Here is a 24,939-nt window from a genome sequence, read left to right as displayed (position 1 = left end):
CGCCTGTAAACACCCCCACCCACCCCCACTCTCCGCAGAGCTGAGCACTCACTCATTCCTGAGGTCACTGTGCTTCCAGTAAACCTGATAGGTCAAAGCACTGCACAGCTACACCGTGCCATCTTCCCCATACTCAAACAGCACACACTTTATTGCGAGTTTCAGACGGTTCAAAATATCTAACATTTTTAATAAAAACACTAACAATTTCTTAAAAAAACAGGTGGTGAAATAAAATTTGATAAAAGTGCTTCAATTCAAGTTTGGGCTTACTCTATACAGTTTAATAACTTCAATTTCACAAATCATATATATATATATATATATACACACACACACACACACACACACACACACACACACACACACACACACACACACACACACACACACACACACACACACACACACACACACACACACACACAACACACACCACACACACACACACACACACACACACACACACACACACACCCCATGAGGGTAGACCACACCTAAAGAGAACATATTTTGGTCTTCTTTATCCCCTAACCCCAATCAAAAGTCAGTAAGACCTAGTGGTACCCCAAATAATAAAAGCCAATATGGACCATCATTTCTCATAATTTTAGGATTAGAGCCATGTATTTTTCTATAAGTTATATACAGAAGATATACTGAACTGTAGCTGTTATTCAATTTTTATTATTATATTGCACTTTACAGATTCCCAGGCAATGTTTACAACCACACCTTTATCGCAGAGCAACACCCCAGCTTTCATACAACTCTACCAGACTTCCTGCATCTCTTTATCAAGACCCTTTCCTTCACGTCCTGCTCTCTCTTACACTCTCACTCTTCCCAACACAATGTCCCGTTTCACTTTTGCAAATCACTGCCCACATATTTTCATTTATGCATTAATTTATCTATCACAATATCTAGTAAGGGAAGGCCCCACAAGGTGACACACATCTCATTTTTAAAGGACAGTGACACATTTTAGTGTACCATGGAATTAAACCCCCTCTCTACCATTATTCCTGTGTGGGTGATTTCATTGCTTACGCTACAATGAAACCTGGTGGTAGACATATGAATTACAGCCTGTTACAAATTTAATGTTGTTCCGTTACTCAAACTACAGCCATTCCTGTATCCAATTTTTAGTAAACAATCACTTGGTGTGTTTAAATACATATCATGAAAAAAAATTGCATTTTGCACAAAAAATGTTTCTGTTATTGTTACAATAATTTGTTGATTGTTATGGATGGATGGATGTTGCATGGTGGTATTTTAAAATCTTTTTAAGAAAAAAAAACCCCACAGCACAGAATGTATTCCACACCCTTGAGCCAGCCAGCTACACAGACAGACAGAAAGACAGAGAGACAAGGAGAGTGTTACCATAGAAACAAGTCTACAGTGTGAAGTCCATAAGGGTGGAGAGGAGCGTTGAGAAAAGACAGGCAATGATCTCAGTGATCAGTCCCTCTGCCTGCACCCCTCCCAGGCAGTCTAGGCTTAGGTTGGTGGGGTGGTTGAGGGCTGTAAGCAGAAAACAGCCTCCCCCAGCAGTATCTCAGTGCCTCGATACAGTCAAAACATCTGGTGGTGGCGTAAATTAGAAACTGTAAAACATGCGTCCGTACACGCTAAAGTAGCGGCCCAGGTTTTTTTTTTTATTTCTTTCTTTATTTAATTATTTCTTCACCTTTTATCATTTTTAATTTTGTTTTATGTATTCATTTTTTTATTTGACTTATTTTAATTTCTCTAAGGAGTCCGTGAAGTGTGAATTGTGTGTGCGGGCCACGGTCATCACAAAATCCTGGGCGCTGACCTGTCATTGGTGAGCGTCTTGCGCAGCCGCACGCCTCTCCGAATCGCCACCAGCATGTCTCCGTCGGAGGCTGGCTCCTCTGCCACGCCAGGGCCCGGGGGCGGGGCCAAGGGGTCGTCTCCAGGGAGGGAGGGGAAGGGGAACTGGCCCTCCCCCAGGGCGTGGGCGCTGGCCACCAGTTCTCCAATCTTCTCCACCAGGCTGTGGCGGTTAGCGGCTAGCAGCTGGTCCTCTTCGGAGGTCAGGACTATAGGAGGGGGAGGTTGGGCGTAGACGCTCATCTCCAGCCCCGCGCCGGAACCCCAGGCTGTGTTGGGGAGGCTGAGACGCTTGGGAGAGGCCTTGACGAAATCCATAGCGTTGGGTGACGTGTCCTCGGAGTAGAAAACACATTCCTCACTGCCGACCCTCACCGGAGGGCCCGTGTAACCTGGCGAATCAGGTACCGTGGGGGTCTTGACCGGCACTATAGGCGGGCGGATGGGTATGGGTCCAGCGTTGGACAGGGTGCGCCTCACCGAGGGTTTGGTGGAGGGGGTGCGGCGGATGGTGGCCACCCCCGGGGTCAATCCACCTCCTCCCCCTCCCGGGTGCCCCCCCTGGCCCGTGGCTCCACTGGGCAGGCCTGCAGTGCTGGCTGGCCTCTTGGTCTGGATCATGCGGCGGTAGTTCTGCGCAATGTTGCTGTTGCGGGGGATGGTGGAGGACTTGTCAAACTCGCTCTGCACCTCCCCCTCCATGTCCCCGTTCACTGAGTAGCAGTCATAATCCGACACTGTGGAGGGGGGAGAGAGGAGTCACAACTCTTCAATTTATTTCAGGTTTTGAGGGCTGTTTTAAATTTTTCATTTTTTTTTCTAGGCAGATTTGTAAACCTTATTATTTAACGCACAGCTATTGCAATAACCCCTAGATCAGTCCCTAAAGCTTTACTAGGAAGGTGTAGCGGTTGTGCCGGAGGGGGTGCTGTCTGTTACCTTGCGAGGGAATGGTGTCCTCAGAGCAGGAGGGGGTGGTGGTCTGGGTGCTGTAGCCGCTGGAGTACTGCAGGGAGTCACGGCTACTCTTCTGGTGTTCCATGCTGAGACCACGAGTCAAGACCATGGCCAGATCACTAGCAGCTGGGGACATCTCCTCACCATGCTGGAGTATAGGGGTGAGGTGAATGGGTGACAAGCAAATAGCATTGAGAAGTTATTAGCATACTATGCCTCTCTGCTTTCCTTTGCATTAAACTCCACAGGGAAACAGAATAGAAAATCAGTTACATAAATCCAGAAATAAATATTACATATATACTGAAGTAGGTCATCTATCTGCACAGCGTAGAATAGTAGATGAAATTCCCATGCATAGTTTCATCTGTCAACTAAAATGGTTCACTAGATACAGTGGAGCCATCAGGAAACCAACCATTCAGGCGCCATAACAAACACAACTCACCCTTAACTATACTTGTGCTAAGGAATGCCCATACCGTGTAACTCTGAGTCCTCATTTTTTGGGCATGTTTGTATTTTGCAATTTAATTTACACATCAATGGGATGCAGCTTGTTCCCGATAAGTGTGTGGGGCTTGTTTTAGAACACCAGGCTGCTATTTGCATACTGGTGTGAGTGAAAGTCACCTTGGCAGCGATGGTGGCCGGGGTCATCCTGAGCCTCTGGGCGTCCTCTGGGTGTATCCCAGGGTACACCTGGGGGGGCAGGGCCAGCTCAGACTCTCTGTGTCGCTCGGCTGGCTCCTTCCTCCGCTGTAACGTGCTGACCATTGGCTGGTCATAGGGGCTCGGCTTGGACCAATCCTGATGAGGGGGAGGGGGTTACTTAGAGATAGAGAAGGGAGCAACCTATCAGAGCGCAGGGGCTAGGTATCCACAAGGCCTCTGAATTTGGCACCTCAGCATCTGGGTTACAGTGTCCCATGAACCTGCCCATTCTGTCCTGTCTTCCATCACGGTGACGAAGCGTAACCTCAGTTGAATCATGCAAGAGTTAACTGAACAGATCAGATCATAGTGGTTTGGGATTGTTCATTGACAGAAGCAGGATCCAATTTGACATTGATCCCAGCTGCTACGTGCCATGCCAGTGTTTACTTTGGTCTATCAGAGAATGCATAATACTGTTGTTGTACAGCAATTCATCAGAATATTGCCAAACATTTGCTTTGTATAGCACTAGATGTCCTGGAAAACTATCAATATGTTACTGTGTGTCATTTATTTGTTTGTTTATGTATCTCGATGCGCTAACTTAAACGACTGCTAATTGCACCAAAAAAATAATACAATCACTTTCCAGAAAGTGCTTCATTGCTACAACGTATGCAGTTGAATGTTTGCAGTTGAATGTTCAAATCCCTAAAAAAAAAAAAAAGGGTTTGTAGATATAAAGAGGTTTGCCGTATTTACTAGATGTGTTCAGTTTTGCCAAACTCTTACACACGGAGTTCAGGTCACCCCTGGAATCCCGCAGGAAACAGATGGTTTTAAACAAGCGATGAAGTGAATGAATAAATGAAGAGAAGGAAAGCAAAAACAATCAGCAAAACCAAATCAAACAAGCGTTAGTTCGAGAGATACAGCGAAACAAAAAAAAAAAAGCAAACTAAAGTGCAAATGAAAACAAACCTTCCAGCAAGGAACCACTGATGAGGGAGTGTAAGTGTTGGTTCCAGGGGGGCGATTATGGGGTGGGGACGCAGGAAGAATGACAGAGAGAGGCCGGATGGAGCCAGTGAGAGAGAGAGCAGGGCGGAAGGTAGCGAAGGACGAGCCAAACTGCGAAATGGAAAGACAAAACAATCAGAGCGGGCACAGCTCAGGGCAGCCCAGAGACAAGGACCCGGAGCCTTGGTGTGGAAACCCCTCTATACAAAATACAGCAAGGTGGGAGTCTAAGTGGCATTACTTACACTATATTTACACACTAGCAGGCAGTCAAATAAGTATGTGTGGTTAGATGGCTAATCATGTAACTTTATATTACAGTAGTTTCTTAAAATGTTAAAATAATTTTAATTTGCCTGTGGTCGAACAGTTAAATTAAAACAAAACATAAAATATATCAAATTAAGTTTTGTATATTAGTCACATTTTGTTTTGTGATGTTACCTGCTTGTAATTACACATGTAGTGTCACAGTAATGATCCAACAGCATAATCAACACCACTTAAAATGAACCCTACTAATTGTACACCAACTTTCCCAGCACAGACTGTGAGTGAGTGGTGGTAAGAGAAAAGAATACACTGACTGGAGACTGCAGAGCATCATCCCTAAAGGGTGTCACCTCCATTTCATCATCATCCTTTTACTCAAAACAGACCCCCACAACAGAACTTACCAAGGTGAAGGAGTGCGAGTGGGACAGAGCGTGTTTGTGAAAGAGTGTGACACAGCACGTGAGTGTGTGCAGGAGTGTGACACAGCAAGTGAGTATGTGAAGGAGTGAGACATACCAATTGAGAGAGTGAGACAGTGGCTGTGTGTCAAAGGACGAGACAGTGAGTTGCAGTGTGTGCGTGTGTGTGAGAGAGTGTGTGGGAGTGAATTCACCTTTTCTCCCCCTGACCAGGCCCCAGCGGTAGAGGTTGAACTAACCGAGGTGGGAGAGCTGCACTCGCTCACTGACTGACAGGTCTCCGAGGCTTCAGAGGAGGCAGAGCTCGAGGACTTCTGCGGAGAGAAAGAGGAGGGTCACAGTCCCAGGAAACACTTCACTTCATCCAGAAGTCAACTAACTGGACAATATTTTACAGTATGCAAGAGAAAATGAATTGAAGTATATTTGCATATCAGGCTAATTCTGTTGTGTGTTTTATAATTTGAAAGCTGATCAAATGCTTTTTTCAAATGTTGGAAGAGTGTTGAAGTTACAGTGTTGCCCAGAGCATCTATATTCTGGTACATTCACTTCAATAGTAGTGAAACTGTCATCATCACACAGAAACACATTTGCATAAATAGTGACACTAAAAATAAATTGTTGACTAAGGGTTAAAACTTAAGGGCTTGATGCATAAAAACAAGTGTTTTTTGCAAAGTATGTAATCTAGTTCTAAAATAGCCTTGCTTTAACAAATGCCTTCATTAGTCTAAATTTTGACGCCTACATTATTTTGAAGTGACAGCAAAATGCTATGGGAATAAAACAACAATATAAAACTAGAATGAAAGAAACAACTCACTGTTTTGAGCAGCTTAGAGTTAGTTTTAATACGTTTTAATTCAAACTACAGGCCTATGCGCTCTGAGTTCTGATTGGCTGTGTTACCTGGCTGATGATATCAGAGGGCATAGGCGAGGGTGGCTTGGAGTAGAGGGCAGCGTCCTGCGAGATGAAGCCCGAGTCGTGAGAGGAGACGCTGCTGAGCCGCTGGGTCCCGCCGGGCGGGGGGTGGGCCAGGCTGCGGTATCGATAGGACGAACTGGGTGAGTGAGTCTGAGAGCCGCTGGAGGAGCGAGATGCACTACTGTGGGTGCTGTTTACACTGCTGGGGAGCGAGGGAGAGGGGAAGGAGGAGGGAGAGGAGAGACAGAGAGATACAGAGAAACAAGGGAGACGGGAGGGAGGAGAGAGGAGACAGAGAAACAAGCGAGACGAGAGAGGATACAGCGGGGGTAGCGAGGAGAGTGGGGAAGAGAGGAGGGAGAAAGGGGAGAGAACAAGGGAGTAGGGGAAAGGAAGAGAATAAGGGAAAAGACAGGAGGAGAGACAAAAAGGGGAAAATGGAGGGGATAATGAAGTGGAAGAAAATAAGGGAGGGGGTGACAAAGATGATAGGGAGAAAAACAAGGGAGGAGGAGAGATGTGAAGAAGAGGAGGGAGAGGGAAATAAAGGATTGAGGAAGAACAGGTGAATACAAGGGAGAGGGGGAGAAGGGGGAGTGTTGCAGGTGACATGGGAAAGGGTTAAGAATGGAATGGAGATTTTAAGGAGTCCGGAGAGATTTTAGGGTAGGGGGTTGTTAGACAGACAATGGGTTGGGAAGAAAGCACGGAAAAAGCAAATTGAGACGGTAAGAACGAGAGACTGGCAGACAGGAGAAGAGCAGACACATAGCTCTAGGACCTGTCACCTTTAACCTGTGACCTGTCGTACAGCCCTCCCCATAGCAATAACAACCAGCACTGTGCAGTGGGAAACTGGCAACACATTACAACAGAGGGTGGTATGTAAACGCCAATCCATATCATCAAAAAATATACTTTTGGCTTTCTACTGAATTTATCTTAAGTAATCATCATTTTATCAGGGGTGCAATATAAACAGCCCTCTCCATATTGCCAGTGTTACCCTTTAGTTCATTTATAGTTACTCCATAGTAACTACAGTATTATAGTAACTGAACAGTTGTTTTGCATATGGGTCTTGAGCACATACATATTGACAGACAGACAGACAGAAAGACAATCAGACACGCTGGCCAAGTGATTTATCTGCATAACAGTGACATCTCTTCACGCTCAATACACTTTCCTCACACTTGCTCTCAATGGCATCGCACACCTCCCTCAATGGATTTCTCAACTCCTACCCCCACCCCCACTCCTTTAAAACTATTGCTTGCTTCCTCTTTCTCCTGTGCCTTGATTACAGGTTTAGGTTCCTTATTCCTTGCCTTCAAAACACACACATGTTCTCTTTTTCTCGTTCTGTCAATCACACGCTCTTCCTCCCCGTCTCTCCCTCCTTACCTGCACATGCTGGATTTCCTGGAGCCGGAGCTACTCGGTGAGGAGGGAGGGGTCTGATAGGACCAGCTATAGTCCGAGCCCTTCAGGTCCATGATGACCTGAAACACACAGCGCACAAACACCATGAGCCATGAGCAGCGGGGTTGAGAAGCTCAGTGGTTAGAGTACTGGGCTATAGTGTGGAAGGCAGTGGGTTTGAGAAGCTCAGTGGTTAGAGTACTGGGCTATAGTGTAAAAGGCAGTGGGTTTGACAAGCTCAGTGGTTAGAGTGCTGGGTTGCAATGTGGAAGGCAGTGTGTTTGAGTAGCTCAGTGGTTAGAGTGCTGGGCTGCAGTGTGGAAGGCAGTGTGTTTGAGTAGCTCAGTGGTTAGAGTGCTGGGCTACAGTGTGGAGGGCAGTGGTGTCGAGTTGCAGTTTTTTGTATACCTGCTCGCTGGCCGGGGGCAGTTTGTGAGGGTCGGCGGTCAGGACAGTGAGGTCATCAATTATGGCCTGGAGATGAGTGATCTCTCCCAGCATGGCGATCTCTCCATTCTGAGGAAAATAAACGTTACCCTCCATGCAGTGAAGCCAGGAACGCCACCTGACAGCTCCTCTTCCCCTCCAGCCTCTCCCACTCCACTCCCCTCTTCTCTCCCTTTTTAGAAGCTCTCCCTGCCCCTCTCACCTCATAGTCTCTGTCAGCCCCACCAATATCACTCCACTCCCCTTCCACTCTCCCTGCAATGCTTCCCTTCCAATCTCCCATCTCCTGTCTCCTCTATCTCCCTGATTCCCTCTTAGTCTCTTCCACCCCCTCCTTTCTTCCCTCTCTCTCGCAGACCCTCTCTCCTTCAGTCTCTCCTATCCCCTCTCTCCTCCCTGTCTCTCCCAGGCCCCTGTTCTCTCACCACAACAGGCTGCAGGAAGCCGATGAAGGTGCAGAATCTCCCGCGCTCCTCCACCAGAACCCTCCTGACTGCCTGCTTCTCTGTCTCTTCCAGCAGCAGGTACATGTCATTGACATCCTGCAGGGCACTGTCCAACTGAGGCTGCAGGTCACCCTTACCTAGGGGGAGAAGAGGGAAGGAAGGATAGAACAGGGGAGGAGATAAAAAGAGGGAGATAAGAGCAATAGGGATGAAGGAAAGAGGGATATGATGAGAAAGAAGAGGTATAAAAGTTAGAATGGCGCAAAAAATAAGTTGATCACCACAAATACAAAACAAAGATTATACTAAAGATGTAGGTGTGGAATTCACTAAACCCAGCTGTGAAACACTAAAAACAGAGCAAGCCCTCGGATGGGGCATGATGGTGTCTGGAACCATGCAGGAAACAGGAGAAAGAAACTGGTGAGAATGAGCGGGTGAAGAACAGAAAGGAGAAAGGAAAAAGGGCTCCCCAGCACCAGTGAACGTGCAACACAGAAACAAACTCTACAGCCAGGTTGAATCGCGCAGGGTTCTACAGCGTGCAAATCTACATGGAGCCAAACACAGCAGTTATATGAGGCTGGCCCTTAACTAAAGTGGTCTAATGCAAGCAGAATAAGATTTGGTTAAGATTCAAGTAAATTAATTATCTTACATATCTAAAAAAAAATACTTTTTAATATCATAAAAAAAAAATACTTTTCAGCAATGGTGACTGCCAATACTAGTACAACATTCAGTGTGGTACCTGCCTGACAGACACTCATTTTTAAGAAGAGTGATTATCTAGCCTCAGATACTAAGGTATTTAGTAAGCAAAATCATTTAAAATAACTGCTGAGTGCACACAGACCACAACTAGACTTAAAACCTCTGTTTTATCAATATACGATTAAGCAAAGAAAAGCAAGGCCTCAGTTACTCTGTACTCACCTAGGAGTTCTACAAGTGGAATGTGCGGTGGAGAAAGAGAGAGAGAGAGAGGAAGAGAGGGAGAGGGATGGTGGAAGGGAGAGAGAGAGAGAGAGAAAGCAGAGACAGGAGCTCAACGTCAGGGTTAGTAAAGAAGCCATTGCAGGATTAGCATGTTTCAGTGCTGCACAAATCCGGTGCGTTCGTGCAGTCTGCAGCCAGCACAGCAAGGCAGGGGTAACTTCACAGAGACGAGCTAGAGATCAGGACAGGAGCAGCTGGATTACAGCAGGTTCGGACATAAATTGGATATTTTTTCCCCAGCACTGTTTTTGTAAAGCCCTTCCTTGTCTTTGTTTTGGGCTTGTACTTAAACAATAGGTTTGTGCAATTTCCCAATTTACCAACTCGCTATAAATCAGGACACAGGACATCAGATTACTGCCATAAAACAGGCCTAATAATCGCTCATAAATACAGCTTTATTGCCACTTATGCCTTAGTGACTGCTTACTACATTCTTCCACAGTTGTCCAGTGAATTTCATTTGTTGTATTTAATGGAAAGTTCCCAAGGTTATGGAATATGATATACATACAGTGTATATATACATATACTATAAAAAAATATATATTTTATTTTTTCACAAATTTTCACTTCATTCTTTGATAAATTTTGACCTCAAATGGCATTCCTATGTTATCTTTACAGCAGGGGTGGATCATACACAAATTCTATGCTAGCCCATGGTCAGACTCCCCCCCCCCCCCCCCCCCCCAGAGCACCATTATTGCAGTGTAAAAACAGATGTTTGTCTAATCTGAAGATCTCGGGTTGCAGCAATTAAACATCTTCAAGGATTGATCAGTACATTACAAAAGGGGCATAATAAAGGCTCATGAATATGTAATTAGACAGCAGTGGAATGAAATAAAATAATCATTCCTGATTGGCAGGGCCTCGTTGCTTGGTAAATCCCTTTGCCCTGCTGTAATCTTTCTCTGCTGGTAACGACGATGCTGCAGGTGGATACGTTGCATAAACGTCTCACTGATTCATTTGCTCGCTCTTGGTCTGTTTTTCTTGCTGTGTGAGTGCCAGAGTTGACAACAAACCACCTGGGGACTATTAACACTGACAGGGGCTCTCATTTTCGCTGACAACGCTGGCATTTTACTGACCTCAGATACATGACAAACTGCATCCAGTTATTCCAAGGGGGGGACGGGGGGGGGTATGTCAAATAGGAAGTAGACGTGGTCCCTAAGCATGCATTTCCATCTTGAAATACAGCACAAACTATAATTCCAGTCACCTTAATGAAGCAGCCAGTAAAACAGTTTCTCTTTTACATAGAAGTAAATAACAGAAGCACCTTTAATATTTATCTCAAGTGCTGCTCAAGCATAGAGGAATACCGCTGTACCTATAGTAACAATCACCCAGTTGTAACTCCAAGCACACCTGCTATTACACATGAAGATTTTATGAATTAGAGGCATTAGGAATTAGAATTAGAGGCATTTTCTGGAATGTTGTCCACAGCATCATAATGCATTTTGACACATCCACAGTTTTTCCCAATGGAATTCCCCTGGCCTACCTTTCCTGGCCTTCTTCTGCAGCTTCAGCGTGTCCGAGGATTTCTTCTTGATCTCATGACGGGCACGTTTATACTCTGAAGAGGAGAGGAGGTGAAGGAGATACACATTTTTTTCGCATCAATATTAGAACACTAAGCTCTCAGCATGAGTTTGTTTTGCAAAATCCTTGCTTTTTGTTAATAACCCACATGCTGTAAAGGATGTAGCAAAAACAATGTGTTAAAAAAGATGACTTTTGTCTGGTCTGGTACTATTTTGATCATTTCTCAATAAAATGATCCTGTACATTCACACAAGCACCTATTCACACATGAAAAATGCATATCGTTGACACCCTCAAACCGGAAAAATACAGTCTTCCATGTATTGCAACAAAACACAACCCACACACATCTAATAAATTACTTTAAATAAATATGAGACAGACAGACACTGAAATGTGAGACGCACACAATCTAACAGAGGGACAGGCACCAAGAGACCGGGCAGTGAAGAGAGGGCACCTTTCGCATGGTCCTTGTCAAGCTGAGTGGCGGTCTTCTTCCAGTCCTCAATGCGGTCCTGCAGTGGTGTGATGAGACTCTCCATCAGGGAACTGCACGAAAGAAGCCACAATGATCACAACCATAAAAACTTATGTTCAATTTTATAAAACAAAAACAGGAACAATGTTTTGTCGAGCTGAAGAAATGCGAAATTAAGTTCATTAATTCAAAAAGGAACTCCTTCATTGATATGTACTGATGACTACAGGGTAGAAATATATATATATATATATATATATATATATATATATTATATATATATATATATATATATATATATATATATTTTTTTTTTACAATATTTTGGTAAATGGGTCTTCCAAGTCCTGTCAGTACTTTAAGAACTCTGACTTTGAGGTCCCGCCAGGACTGAAAGAGTTCACTGAAGGTCTTATAAGCACACTAACTTGTTTCTTTCTTGTTTTATAACATGGGTTATTGGTTTAAAAAAATAGGAGCTAAAAAAAAAAATACAAGATCGTCTCTCTGTCTTACTTGGTGAAGTGCCGCAGTTTTGATTCGATACTGCGATGTCTCATGCACATCCGGGTCAGAGCTGAGCCGATATCTCTGGTGGCGCCTGGAAAAGAGAAGACATACAAGAAGTCAGACTTTCATTCCAACACTGGCCAGCAAGGGGCAGCATCACCTTACAGAACAAGAGATGATTTAGAGCTGAGCACTAGACTTTGGTCTAGTGGTAAAAGCTGAGAAACTGGGACGAGACGGCCCTGCAGGGCTGACCTGGGTAACTACTTGTTTCCTTGAAGGAGAAGACAAAGATCCTCTAAATGGATCCTCTCTGTCATTGTCACATTCTCAGAGCTGCAGTGTTTAAAAGGCTTGACATCTGTGAGCTTTATAGAGCCCCCCCCCCCACATATTCACAGCACTGCGACTGAACTGAATTCATACAGTAAAGAGAAAAAGAGACTAGGGTCCTTACGCGGTTTAAATCCACACTTTCATAAGAACATGCTTTTTGAACAGGGCAGCATCAGTACCTCTATTGATCTGAAAGAATTCGCTGTAGGTTTCTGTGTGTATCATTTCTAAATGAAAATAATTTATACTGAATAGTACATATAGACACACTGTGCATACCTGTGGAGCTGGCTGGACATAATGGCAAATAAAAGGAACTGTTATACAGTATAATCATTGAATCTAAACAACAACATAATACTCCTTGAAGTCCCTACAGGGGTGATTTATAGATCCCCTTATTAACATAACAAACCACATTCACAATATAGTGGGAATAGGGTAATATCAAAGATCCTCCGCTCTTTGTATCATTATAGAGACCACAAGCCAGCCTCTTAAGCCAGTAAATGCAATTACAGCCCCCTACAGTGCAGTCCAACAAAGAAATGCCTGGGGGACTGTAAAAGCTGCGGACCAACATGGAGTAAAGAGCTTATCCATAGTGTCATGGCTTCAGGGGCTTTTTAAACAGTGAAGAAAACAATTCCAAAGGGTAAAAACCTTTAGTATTTACACCATTCTATTTTAGACAACCATCAACTGGACTGCTCCTTTGAGAGGACCCACTAAAAAGCATGTAAATGTTATTAAATATTTACTAAACCTAAGCTGTCCAATTTAGCTAACCCACCACATTGTCTAAGGGATCACAGCAAGTGCAAGTCAATGTTGCAATAAAGGATTAATTAACACACTCCAAAGCCATGAAAGCAATCACTCACCTCTGCTCACTCTTAGAGTAATTGAATATCTTTTGTCTTACTATAAATCTGCGTGCTTCTGCAGTTGGGTGCGAGTATGCGTGCAAGTAAAGTGTGTGTGTGTGTGTCTGCCTTAGTGTATGTGTGTGTGTGTGTGTGTGTGTGTGTGTGTGTAATTGTTTCACTGCTTTGGACTGTGTTAATTAATCTCTATGTCCTAAGAAATATAGGGGCATGCAAGGACAGATCCCAGACACAGCTGGAAATGTGTCAGCATGGGTCTGGGGGTTAGATAAACTGATGTCCTTATTTCTGACAAAATCAGTCTCTCGCTTGGTTGAAACTGCTCTGAGCCAGGCAGGCAGACACATGTACACACATGGCAAGGCTGGAAAGTGATTTTCTTTCGAGACAGCGAGTAGCTAAGAGCCTAATATTAGACATTGGCAATCGCTATTTAGCCGCCTTTGAGTAAACAGCCGCATCAAACCAAAAATGGAATTAAAAGCCTGTAAAAATAATAAGAAGCTGGCCCTGTCCTGCGAGCATATTTGCCAGCCATCTCTCAGACGCTGTGGTTTGTTTACCGTCTCCTCCTTGCACGGCTCCCACAATGCACCGGGGCTGGCCAGGCAGGGGGGATATTGATTTTTCTCATGACATTTGGTCAGCCTGAGCTTCCCCTGGAAATGATCTGCTTACTGAGCAAAGGAGGCACAGAGAACCTGAAACAGGGAGCGTGGTGAAGGAATATATAAGACAGGGTAGCAACACAAAGGCTGGCACCATCACTCTGTCTTTACAGTTTTGATGGTGTCAGCACCACATCACATTGAGATCTGATCATGTAAAAAATGTAATTAAATTAAAAAGCACCGATTGGTCAATTTTACAATATTTGACATTGAGGAATTGTTAACAGAGTGCCGCAGAGCAGATCCCATCTGCCCCAGCACCGTCACTAGCCTGGAAACAGGCCAAAACCTGAGTAACACACACACGAGTTCGGTTAAAGTCACGACTTCCGCAGATTTACAGCAGCTGGTTTTAAAAGTTGTAAAACAGCGGCCTCAGGCTTCCTCCTTAATACCACATACTGAGCTGGCAGATAAAAGCAGCCAAGATCACCTGCATAAAAACAAACATTCACTACACAGCAATGAAACCTGGTGATGATACACTCTAGTAATAGCACCATAAAGCCTTAGGGGGAGCTGTATCCCACAGCTGACGATATGCAAACGGGGCAGATGATGTTTTAATACTAGAACCATCTCTTTCGGTTCTCAGAATTTCTTAGATTACACTACATTCCGTTTGTTACGGTAAATCAGTCATAACAAAAAGCTAGTATTATGAAGGAGTTCTTCAGTCTCCATGTTTAAAGGCACTGGACTAGTCTCAATGGTAAACTGGTCAACATATTTATCAAGCTGGACTGAATTATTTATTTTCAGATATTCCAGTCTCGCAGCAGGGGGCACTACCAGGCAGCGGGGTTCAGAGGCATCAATAATATATACAGAAAGCCTTGGCCATACAAACAACTCGTCAGCGTCAAAGTTAAGAGGGGAGGCAGTGATTATGGGCTAAAGTATCAGTTCCCGTGCCGCAGGGATGGCTGCAATTTTAATTACAAGCCGCTCAGTAGGGTGCAGGTTTAAATGAGAAGGCTGCAGAAGCCCATACGGTCTGGGGCAGATAAAAGAGACAACTCCCTTTGCACAGGGTTAACCACCTTCAGCGGTACCTGCTGCTTTCTCTTGAAGTTCAAAACCACTGATTACAGTGTATATCCTTTAGCTCATTCTCTTTCCTTCACAGGCACACAAATCGGATTTTAATTATTGATAGGGCAAACGGGTCTCAGTTGCGAGTGAAGGGAGCTGCAGCTGTGTGACCAGGCAGGCAAGCAGGCAGTGATTTATAGACAGGCACCCCAGCCCTGCCCCCATCCTGGAGGAAAAGGAACTCCCTAATGGGATATCCCTCCATTCAGCCTTTCTTGCTCTGCCTTTCCTGAGAACATGCTGTTTACAACACTGTTTCCTCATCACTATTCTTACAGGAACAATGCATGCTGGGACAGCCTGCTAATTTAAAACAAGATGGTACCACGGAGCGTGTGTGTGTGTGTGTGTGTGTGTGTGTGGAACTGCCCAGCATACAAGGGTTAGGAAACTGCATCCTGGTCACTTGAGGTTCTTCACTAGCTAACCTATTGTGATGTCAACAAGGAGCAGCAAGCACAATCCACAATATTTAGAATTGGTGAATTCGGGGGCCATTTGTGTCTCCGTGTCTCAATAACTTTAGAACCCAGTGCAACTTACAAATGTTGATGCATTTGATTTTGCAAAAATCCTCGTGGCACAAGAATTAATTCCCCGCAGAGCACACCTGCCATGCCCAGACACTGCAACGTGCTCAGAGCAGAGGTTTGTTGTGCAGACTGGCTCTTCTCAGTTCAGTGGGGAGAAGTTCCTGGATAGGGGCGAGAGGGTGGTACATTAAGGTGCCGTCCTTGGCACTGTGCCTAGAGTTTGTTTACTCCAGTGCTACTTGCTCAGTGCACCCCTGGGAAACACAGAAACAGCCAGCAGCTCCCCTGAGACCCCAACCTGAATTACCAGTCTCATTAGCCAGTCATCCAGACATTTATTGATGCAGTATATTCACCTCCCTGCACGTTTAGTGCTCCCATCCAATCTCACTGTTAGACCAAAGGCATTGGTGTGGAGACCTTTACCACCGGTGAATGCAGGCTTAGCTAATGCTGCACAGATTTAAACAATTTAAACCAAAATGTATGTAGTTCGTTTATATGAAGTCCACTGCACTGGATTAATCTGAAAAATACAGCACAGCTTTATGATCTGCAATAGTTCCCTGTATGGTGCTAGTCAATTAAACTGTCAGATACACAGTGTTGCTAACATACGATTGGATCTTAGTTGCAGGGAGCTGCAGTTAAATGAATCCTCTGAAAATGTTCCTTTTGTGTGCATGCTGTAAATGCTGGGGTGCGTCTATGTGTTTGCAGTGCCAGGGAGCCTGGGGTAGAGAGAATGCAGTATATTCTGATCAGATTCGCTACTCCATTGCCATGCCCAGCCTGTTTTCTTCCATCAGTGACAGAGAGCAATACTGTAGTATGCCCTCTAAGCCAGCGCAACTCTCTGAGAAATCAATTCCCAGGCAAGCGTGTTGCTGTGATAACGCAGACCCCAACATTCTCTCTATCGGCACTTTGGTTGCCAGGCTCCATATTGGAAATTATTCCGGGGGTCTTATCGACAAAAAGAACTGACCCAACATTTTAGGAACACCCCCCCCCCCCCTCCCATACACACACACACACCTCTCCTCACCATTCATTTTGGAGTAACAGCTTGTTGCAGCTGAAATGAACTGCACAGAAACCTTTGAGAGGCCCCCTGTGAAGCCCTGCTTGTTATTCCCATAGTGAAGCTAGCCTGTCCTTCAACACTCACACGCATATATACAGTACAAACTCACACACTCGCAGACTGTGAATACAGACAAAGAGGGAGAAGGAGAGGGCTCCATTGAGGTGCTAAATATTCCCTCCCTGACAAAATATGAACAACAATCTACAGTGTGGTTCAACGACGGTATAAAGGGCTTTAAGATACTTCTTGTGTTGAGTACACCACAGATCAGTCCAAGCAGTAAGAGATGGAGTCTGCTGTACTGTTTGTGCCATCATGAGCTGGGTGTCCAATCAAACGTGCTGATTTGGGGGGGAGGGGGGGGGGGCCTGGGTGTTGTGTTATTCCAGACATGGCTGAATCTCTGCTCTGAATTCCAGCTCTTTTCTGAGAGAAAAAGCAATCCGCCTGAACTGTGCATGTCCCAGCAATCCCAAACAAATCACTTTATTGACTGAATATTTTATACTCTCTGTGTTCTTTCCTCACTGCTAATGACATCGTTTTGTTGTTTCTTTCTCTGCAAAATCTCCAAAAGGAAGAAACTAAATTTCTGGAACCCTTGTTACACGTTTCATCCCTATTTAATCTCCTTTACCCCCCGTCCCCATTTCCATCTCCATCTCTCTCTCTATCCATCTCCATCTCTCTCTCTCTCTCTCTCTCTCTCTCTCTCTCTCTCTCTCTCTCTCTCTCTCTCTCTCTCTCTCTCTCTCCCGTTTCCATAGCAACCTGGGAGATGGAATCTGCAGTGTGATTCAGAAGCAACAAAAACAGGCTATCAGCTCTCTCTCCTCGCTCTCTACATCTTGTCTGTTCTCGCTGCTGCAAAATACAGTCTGAACTTAATCTTGCTTTACATAAAGGGCCACAAATAGCCTTTAAAAATGCAACCACTCCATACTAAACCTATATATACACCAAAGACCACCTAAAATGGCTGTACTCTGTATTGCTTGTACATATTACAGTACATACTGCTAATATCTAGGATTTGGTCTGTAAATGAACCCTTTTAAATGATTACCAGGTAGCTGCATCAGTGTACAGTTATATCTATTTTTAATTTTATATTAAATCAATCAGTATAAAGCTACTCAGCTTGACTTATATCTTGAAGAGGAGTTGGATATGGAAGAGACAAGGAGATAAGTCTCTTATAGGAAATGACTGTGCACACCGAAAGGACAGGCCTTGTGGTAAACAAACAATCCAGAGTTATTCATTCTTGAACTTTATTGCACTCTACCCGAGCGATGTTAACCCAGGTGTTGTTCAGGCCCCCCTCTTCCCTCCCTTCCCTTCCACAAGGGTTGAGCTGCAAGGCGTCACATCATGTATATGTCCTGGAATTTCCTACACCAGGGCTCCCCACTTACAGTTAGGTGAGGTAATGTGAGCTTCCTAACAGAGCTTAGCCATACACCTCAATCCACACCTGAACAACAGAGCCCCACCCAGGCAAAATCAGATACACATGTAACAACCAGGGAATGCAAGTTAACCGATTACAAAAGATCTGCTAGGAAAAAACAAGATTGGGTTATTTATCTGAAACTGCAACAACCATGATATGTATAAATGCTAGTTTGTGTGTGTGTGTTGGTGTATTTTAGTGCAAGGCAGTCTGTTTGTGTGTGTGTGTGTGTGTCTATGCTCTGCCTACTCCAATCTGGATTACTCTTGACTATCCCTAAATATTAATTTTCTGAGCCAGTGTCTGCTATGGCATAAGACTAGCAGCCTTTGGACCTCCAATCGCTGTGTCTCCTACAAAACACGTGAATAAGACTCTTCGAAAATACCATATTAACAGAATTGTTTATAAAATTCTTATACTGGTTAAATTAAAATGACAAATTAGAAAGAAATAGTGCAAAACAGCGTATTTTAAGTTATAACTGTATTGGTCTTTTTAGTCCTTTTTAAAAGCACTATCTTCACTGCACATGCATCCAAAATCTCCCTTTTAACAAAGTGTAGGCCACTCTAGTTCCCATTGTGAGCAAGTGACTGAACATTCAGGCTACTGAGCCAGGCCCACCAATTAAAACACAGTTTGCCTTTTCACCCGACTTATCGATTGCCAAACCAGACAGACCATTGTCCTACTTTCTATTCAAACAGAAGCCCTGAAGGGAGAGCAGAGGCTGGCTCTCCGAATGAACAATCAGTGCTAAACAAACTGGGCCAAGCCTGCAATGAACACACAGAGAACCTCGACACACTCTCCAACACGTACACTACGCACACACACACATTCCTGAGCACAAACCCGCTGAACTACACACTTACACAAATGCACACAAAAACAGAAACAAACAACAGACACCCACTTGCATTTGCATGTGTAGTACTTGGTGTCACCAAAATATATTTAAGCGGCCTTTCAACATAAATAAAAGAGGACCGGGGTGACTTACATTAGATTCCTCATGGCTTTATACAGTACTTTGAAGAAATCTGATTTGATCTGTTTTATTTTGCTGTGTAAGTAAGTTCTTCAGGAGTGCAAGAAACTGTGAGAAAGCCAACATATCCCTTAAGGTTAAAAGTGCATTTGTTAGGAGGGAGGATTAGAAATGCCGCTGTTGAACTGAACTGAACAGAAGACACCAGTGCAAGAGAATGTCATTTTAATATCCGTCTTCCCAGGAAGCAGTTCAAACGGTAAGCTTAGACCCAAAGTGTCATGCGTCAAGGTATGAAACACCAGCAAGTTTTATTTTTGGTACCTGCCATTCAGAACTTCAGTCAATACCTACAGTTTTGTCAAAGCGTTTGTTTAATGTAACTGTTTTACTAAAGATATATGGTGCCTGGTTAGACCAAGAACCTCTGAACTGCGATTACAATCATAGCATGTCAGAAACACCAAGGTGTTTTTTGTCAGTTTAAAAAACGAGGGACTTATTGCATGCACTGATGGCATCACTTCACGGTAAGCAGAGCTTTGCCACATAACTGCAATAAGACTCACCGTGCCAGAAATGACTAAGATTACAAACCAGTGTGGCAAACTAGCATCTGTGAACCTCTCTTATTTTATGGGTCAATTATTTGAGCTAAAAAGCTGATGTCGGACAAAGTCTCTCGTTAATTTCCAGTCAATTTGTCATCGCTGTCAGATACTGTGCTTCTAATCACAACATGCTGGCAAAGTAGCAGGGATTGCTGGTGGACGGTCGTGTCTATATGAATCAGAGAGGTGCTGATAAATAGCTGAGGGGGTATTGTTATTTAGCTAGACAGTGGCCTAGTATTTATTGTTTTCAATGTCAACAGTTCCTCTCCCTGTTTTCTCTCTCTCGCTCCCAGTCCGTCAGTTTCTCTTACTGCTGGCCTGGCTGTACGTCTGGGAGATGGCATTGACTCAGGGTCCCACACTCAACCGAGGCTGACAGTCTTGTTGTGGCAGACAGGGCCTTCCCTCCGGCCCTCTTCAGCACCCCAGGGGTCTGGTACAGCCTGCCCCCAGCAATCACTTCTGATCTCACTGAGGGCCAGGCAAGAGATAGAGACTGGCTCACTGCATCCATCACAGCTAAGGCAGTGTGGGGAGCTGGTTAGACTCTACTGAGTTATCTGCACAGCTAAGCTGCACCTAGCCGGAGGATTGGGGGCTTGTATACCTTCATGCTCCACCGAGTTCTTACTTTGATACCAATGCACTGACGAGAGCCTGACACAGACAAAGACATTTGTCAAATTTTATGGGTGATACTGAATACGAATGGAACTAAAAGATTCTCAGCACAATACAAAATGAAAATAGTGTTTGCATATCTATTAATAATAATCTTTCGGTTAGAGGTCCTTTAGGAACGGCTGCAGTGTGTGCGAGAGAGTGAGGGAGATGCAGTGCTTTGTCTTGACCAGCAGGGAGCGCCCATGAGAGTTGCTAAAATGGCTGACAGGAGTGTGATGTACAACGGAGGTGCTGGGTGAATAATTCCTTTTCAATTAGAACATGTCGTCATCTGTCCCCTGTTATTAGACAGGGATGTTTTTTCTTCTCCCCGAGCAGACGTCTTTTTTTCATTTCTGTCAGCATGGAAGACAATCTCCCCTGGACACAGAATCAACCATCACAACCTGCCAGGAATTCTGCCTTGCAGTCCCTCATCTCCCACAACTTCAACCCTATGCCTCTTGGCCACACGGTCTCCCAGTCTAACCACTAAGCCAAACTGGCTCCTTGTCCCTCAGCTCAAACCCCTTGGTCATACTGCCCATTTGTTTCAGTTTTTTTTTTTTTTTTTTTTTTTTTTTTTTTACAATAACTGATGGGCTGACTATAAGTTATGTTACCTGTCGTGTTGTTTTAATTAATAAATCAGTGAAAAAAACTGAGAGTAAATAATGCATACTCATTACCTTCTACTGAACATGATTAATGTATTAAATCTGTCCCATTTCAAATGCAACCAGCGCAGACTTCCCTGTCCTTATTAAAATGACTACGACTGGTTTCTCTAGCGCAGTTCTTCATGCTGTCAAATTCCTGTAACGAACCATGCAAATGGTTCAAACACCTATTAATGCAAGTCAGAGCTGGACCTCTGCATTACAATATAGTTACAACTAGTTTCTCGAAGTAAATTAATTGCAAACCTCGTAACCTTATCTGTTCAGAACCAGCCAAAAAAATACAATCAGTCGATTGGGAGTCATCAATCTGTAAACAATGAGCATCCACTCTCTGCTGCGTGAGCTGTGCAGATTAATGACGGCATAATCACGGTTTGCAGGGATTAGGTGCGAAGTTAGGATTCCTGGTGCATGGGTGCAAGCTGAAGGTAAAAGTGAAGAAAAACAACTATGAAACCTCTTCAGCATCAACCATCCACACCAGGTACCGTACAGAGTAATGATAGTATGCATTAGGGACAGTGGTTTGAATTGGACCAGGTGCAGAATCAAAATGCATGACTGCCACGGTCCAATTACAGTCCCCGTCATGAGCCTGTGAACAAGCTTGAGAAGGGTCCCTGGGATCCACAGCAATCCAGCTCAAAAAGGAGGGAGGGAGGGAGGGAGGGAGGGAGGGAAAAGCTAGTCAACTCCCTGGCTGGTTTGGAAAATGAGGGCGAGAGAGATACTTTCTCCAATAAAAAAATGTAAACGAGGCAGGCAGCCAGCCAGAATCACTCTGTTCCTATCCATTATTGAGAGTCAGAGAGAAAAGAGAGTGAGAGACACAGAAGACTGAGCTAAAAAAAAAAAAGGAACAATTTTCTATTTCACGTATACTGTACATTATTTAAAAGATGTTACCAGCTCCTCTGTGTGCTGGCTAAACTTCCCCAAAAAAGGTACTTAGGGTTCCAGCAAAAGAGAAAAACAAATAACACATCTTTTCCACCCAATACAACAACAACCAAAAAGAAAAACTCCTGAGCTGTTGCCCAAATAGAGATTGCCATCACAGCACTACAGCTCTTTATCCCTGTTTAAAAGCAATCCCTTCCAGCTGGAATCAGATGCGCTAGAGGTACGGGAGTTAATACCATGGTGCAAAACTTAGCAATGGAGCAAAATCTCAGCAGAGCCGGCCCGGAAAGTCTGGGAAGGAGCCGAGCCGCAAGGCCTGCCAAAGCAGTGGCTGTGCGGAGCGTTTCGGATGCAGAGATCCTGAGGAATGGTGGCACTGCTGATTGGAGTCAGCTGGACAGAGCAGCATAACCCAAACCACCCTCTGGATGGAATTATTCCCGGGAGTTATTACAACCGGCTGGGAAGGAGGAGAGATCGGCTATTTATTGCATGAGGAGATTCCTGGCAGGGACAGGCTTGCTAAAAATACAGGATCCAGCAGATGTGTTTTTCATTTAACCAAGAACAGCAGCATTCCCAAAAACAGCCCTTACAGTCCGGGCCTGGGAAAGCAACAACAGACACAACAGCACAGAAAGGGGGAGAATCTCTTCCTCACCTCCACCACTCCCCCATAACATTGATTTCTTATCTACCACCCTTCATCTTCAATTCAAACTATTGCCCGGTGTCCCCATTCTGCTCCCTCTTTGTTGTAACTGGTAAATTGACATTTTAAGATGTTGCAAGGATTGCAGGCAGATTTCTGATAAGCAGGCAGACAAGACAAGACTGAATTACACAAACCTCCACAGCATTGTAGTTCTCACTGTACTGTACCGCATCCAGTACTGGACATGCTAATTATACTGGTGGAATTCTCCAGAACTCTCTAGATAACATGTTAAAGATTGCATATCACCAAGGACTAGTCTCCAGAACCTTCTGACACCTGTACACAGACATTCTGAAACTGTCCAATACCAAACAAAAAACTATTTTTAATATGTAGTTAGTTCAAGACTAGGGTGAAAACACTTTGGAAATGTGCCTCTTTGGTCCAAACGTTGAACTGAATATACTGCATAAGTGCTCTTAAACAGCCTGTGTTCCCCTCCGTGCTGGGAGACGTGCACGTAGGCTGCTGGGGGGAAATGTCCATCTGCACACCTGTTAGGAGGAAAGAACTTATCAAATAGAAAAGACAGAAACTGCTGAGTCATTTAGTTGTAAGGTTTTAGACAGGGCAGCCCCGTCAACCATTACTCATTTTCATATGCCGGTTTGAGGAAGATATTTAAAACAGGAGAGCAGCGTGCACGCTCGTTTCCAAAGAGGCCAAGTGCCCACGATGGGGGGGCGGAAGGAAAGGAAATTATTTGAAGGAAGGAATGCTATCGATCTACTGTAAACCACTTTAGCACAATTAGATATATTTAAACAATTAGATTAACGTATACAATTAGATAAACTTTCATATACAATTAGATAAACTTTCGTATATAATTAGTTAAACTTTAGCCATGAAGGGCAAACAGCAGAACTGTTGTGCTACCCAGTAAACAGTACAATGCACAATTAGCAGCCATTTAAGCTAGCGGTTTAATGTATGGCGCTCTAATAAAATGGAGATTACAGTACTTATATATCTGTTTATTGATCATTCTATCATACATTTAATCAGAGATTTCCTTTAAATGGATCAATAGCAGGTTTATAATCATCAATGAAGCACTTCAAATGATACCCTTCAAAATAAGTGTATTATTATTATCGGCCCATTTAACTGACCATGTCTAGCCCTTTTCTTCGGGTCCTATTTATTAAGTATAAATCAACAAACGGACATAATTCCAGAGAAAGAGAGCAGACAGACATACGGACGAGCAGACAGACTGATGGAAATGTCTTGATAGTTGACACGGTGTTATTCCCAAGTGCTGTTTGTTCCCAGTCCTGTTCTAATGCCAACCTAGACATTCCTGAGGTGCAGCCAGCTGGCCTGGTCTGTGGTGTCTGCTGACAGTGTCAAAGCTGCTCAGTGCTCCAGTCTCCTAAACACAGTGCTACTGGAGCAGCACAGCAAAACAACTCATGATGCAGAGCTACGCAGTGCAGCCTCACGACAGCATGGCACCACCGTATCTCTCTCATGAACACCATCATGTGTGCATCGAACATTACCGCGCTGTTTACAGTTCCTGGTAATGTTGAACGACAAACCACTGCATCTAAACACCCTTATCTGTAACACAAGGTCAGTAAAGGAAAGCAAGAATAAAAGCCCCTGGAGTCTTAGCAAACTCTCTCTCTCTCTCTCTCTCCCTCTCTCTCTGAAAGGGCATCAGTGCAGGAGAAAAAAAACAGCTAACTTATTTAACAAGATATTCTTAAAAACAGATCCTTGGTTTTTAAGACTTACATTCAAAATGCAAACCCCAACGCAACCACTTGCATCAAGATACTGAATAAGAATGAAAGACGGCAGTCAGGAGAACAGCATAGGTGTACAGTGGCAGATTCCAGGCTGAAGGTAATCTGCACAGGCTATATTGTCTACCAGGTATGATTGATCTGAACTGCAATTTCCCTTCCACTGGTGTGTCTGTAACTGCGAATAATAATTTCAAATTACCTATAAAACAACTGAAGCCAAAATTGCCGTTGTGTGGTTCCATGCTCCCATAGCTGGAAAGAGATGTAGAAACACACAGCGGAATCAGTACAGCTACTCACTTCCACAGTTCTCCTTTTTTTTTTTTTTCAAAAGGTCATTGTTTGGAAATATTTGATATTTGGTTTTGCTTTTCAGGGCTGCATTTTAGAAGAGAAGAACGGGAAGGGACAGCTACAACGATTAATGTTAGTTGTATAAAGGTCAGCTTCAGAGTTTGTCATATATTAAAAGCAAACTTAGCCTTGTACTTCCATTTCTTTGACAAACTGTACATATTGCCGTGTAGCACAGAGAGA

At 44.1% G+C, this 24,939-nt stretch overlaps 1 protein-coding gene across 16 annotated transcripts in view; it reads right to left on the bottom strand.

Annotated features, from left to right (window-relative positions):
- Positions 1–442: 442 nt before the first annotated feature.
- LOC121296222 (protein MTSS 2-like) overlaps positions 443–24,939 on the bottom strand; it is a 40,365-nt gene continuing 15,868 nt past the window's right edge. Inside the window, exons 4-16 of one of the 16 annotated variants that reach the window (XM_041221535.1) lie at positions 12,006–12,090; positions 11,469–11,560; positions 10,965–11,039; positions 9,383–9,391; positions 8,426–8,583; positions 7,962–8,069; positions 7,536–7,633; positions 6,111–6,330; positions 5,393–5,512; positions 4,465–4,614; positions 3,460–3,636; positions 2,809–2,974; positions 443–2,606 (exon numbers count right to left, since the gene is read on the bottom strand). In XM_041221535.1, the coding sequence (XP_041077469.1) occupies positions 1,810–2,606; positions 2,809–2,974; positions 3,460–3,636; positions 4,465–4,614; positions 5,393–5,512; positions 6,111–6,330; positions 7,536–7,633; positions 7,962–8,069; positions 8,426–8,583; positions 9,383–9,391; positions 10,965–11,039; positions 11,469–11,560; positions 12,006–12,090 (2,255 nt within the window). In that variant the 3' untranslated portion in view covers positions 443–1,809. The remainder of the gene's footprint in view (positions 2,607–2,808; positions 2,975–3,459; positions 3,637–4,464; positions 4,615–5,392; positions 5,513–6,110; positions 6,331–7,535; positions 7,634–7,961; positions 8,070–8,425; positions 8,584–9,382; positions 9,392–10,964; positions 11,040–11,468; positions 11,561–12,005; positions 12,091–24,939) is intronic. The other 15 variants (XM_041221541.1, XM_041221536.1, XM_041221540.1 and 12 more) reach the window with 15 other exon arrangements.

The sequence above is a fragment of the Polyodon spathula genome, chromosome 21 (genome assembly GCF_017654505.1).
Source record: "Polyodon spathula isolate WHYD16114869_AA chromosome 21, ASM1765450v1, whole genome shotgun sequence".
Lineage (NCBI taxonomy): Eukaryota > Metazoa > Chordata > Actinopteri > Acipenseriformes > Polyodontidae > Polyodon > Polyodon spathula.
Note: the sequence above shows the minus strand (reverse complement) of the source record. Positions and strands in the feature narration are given on the sequence as shown.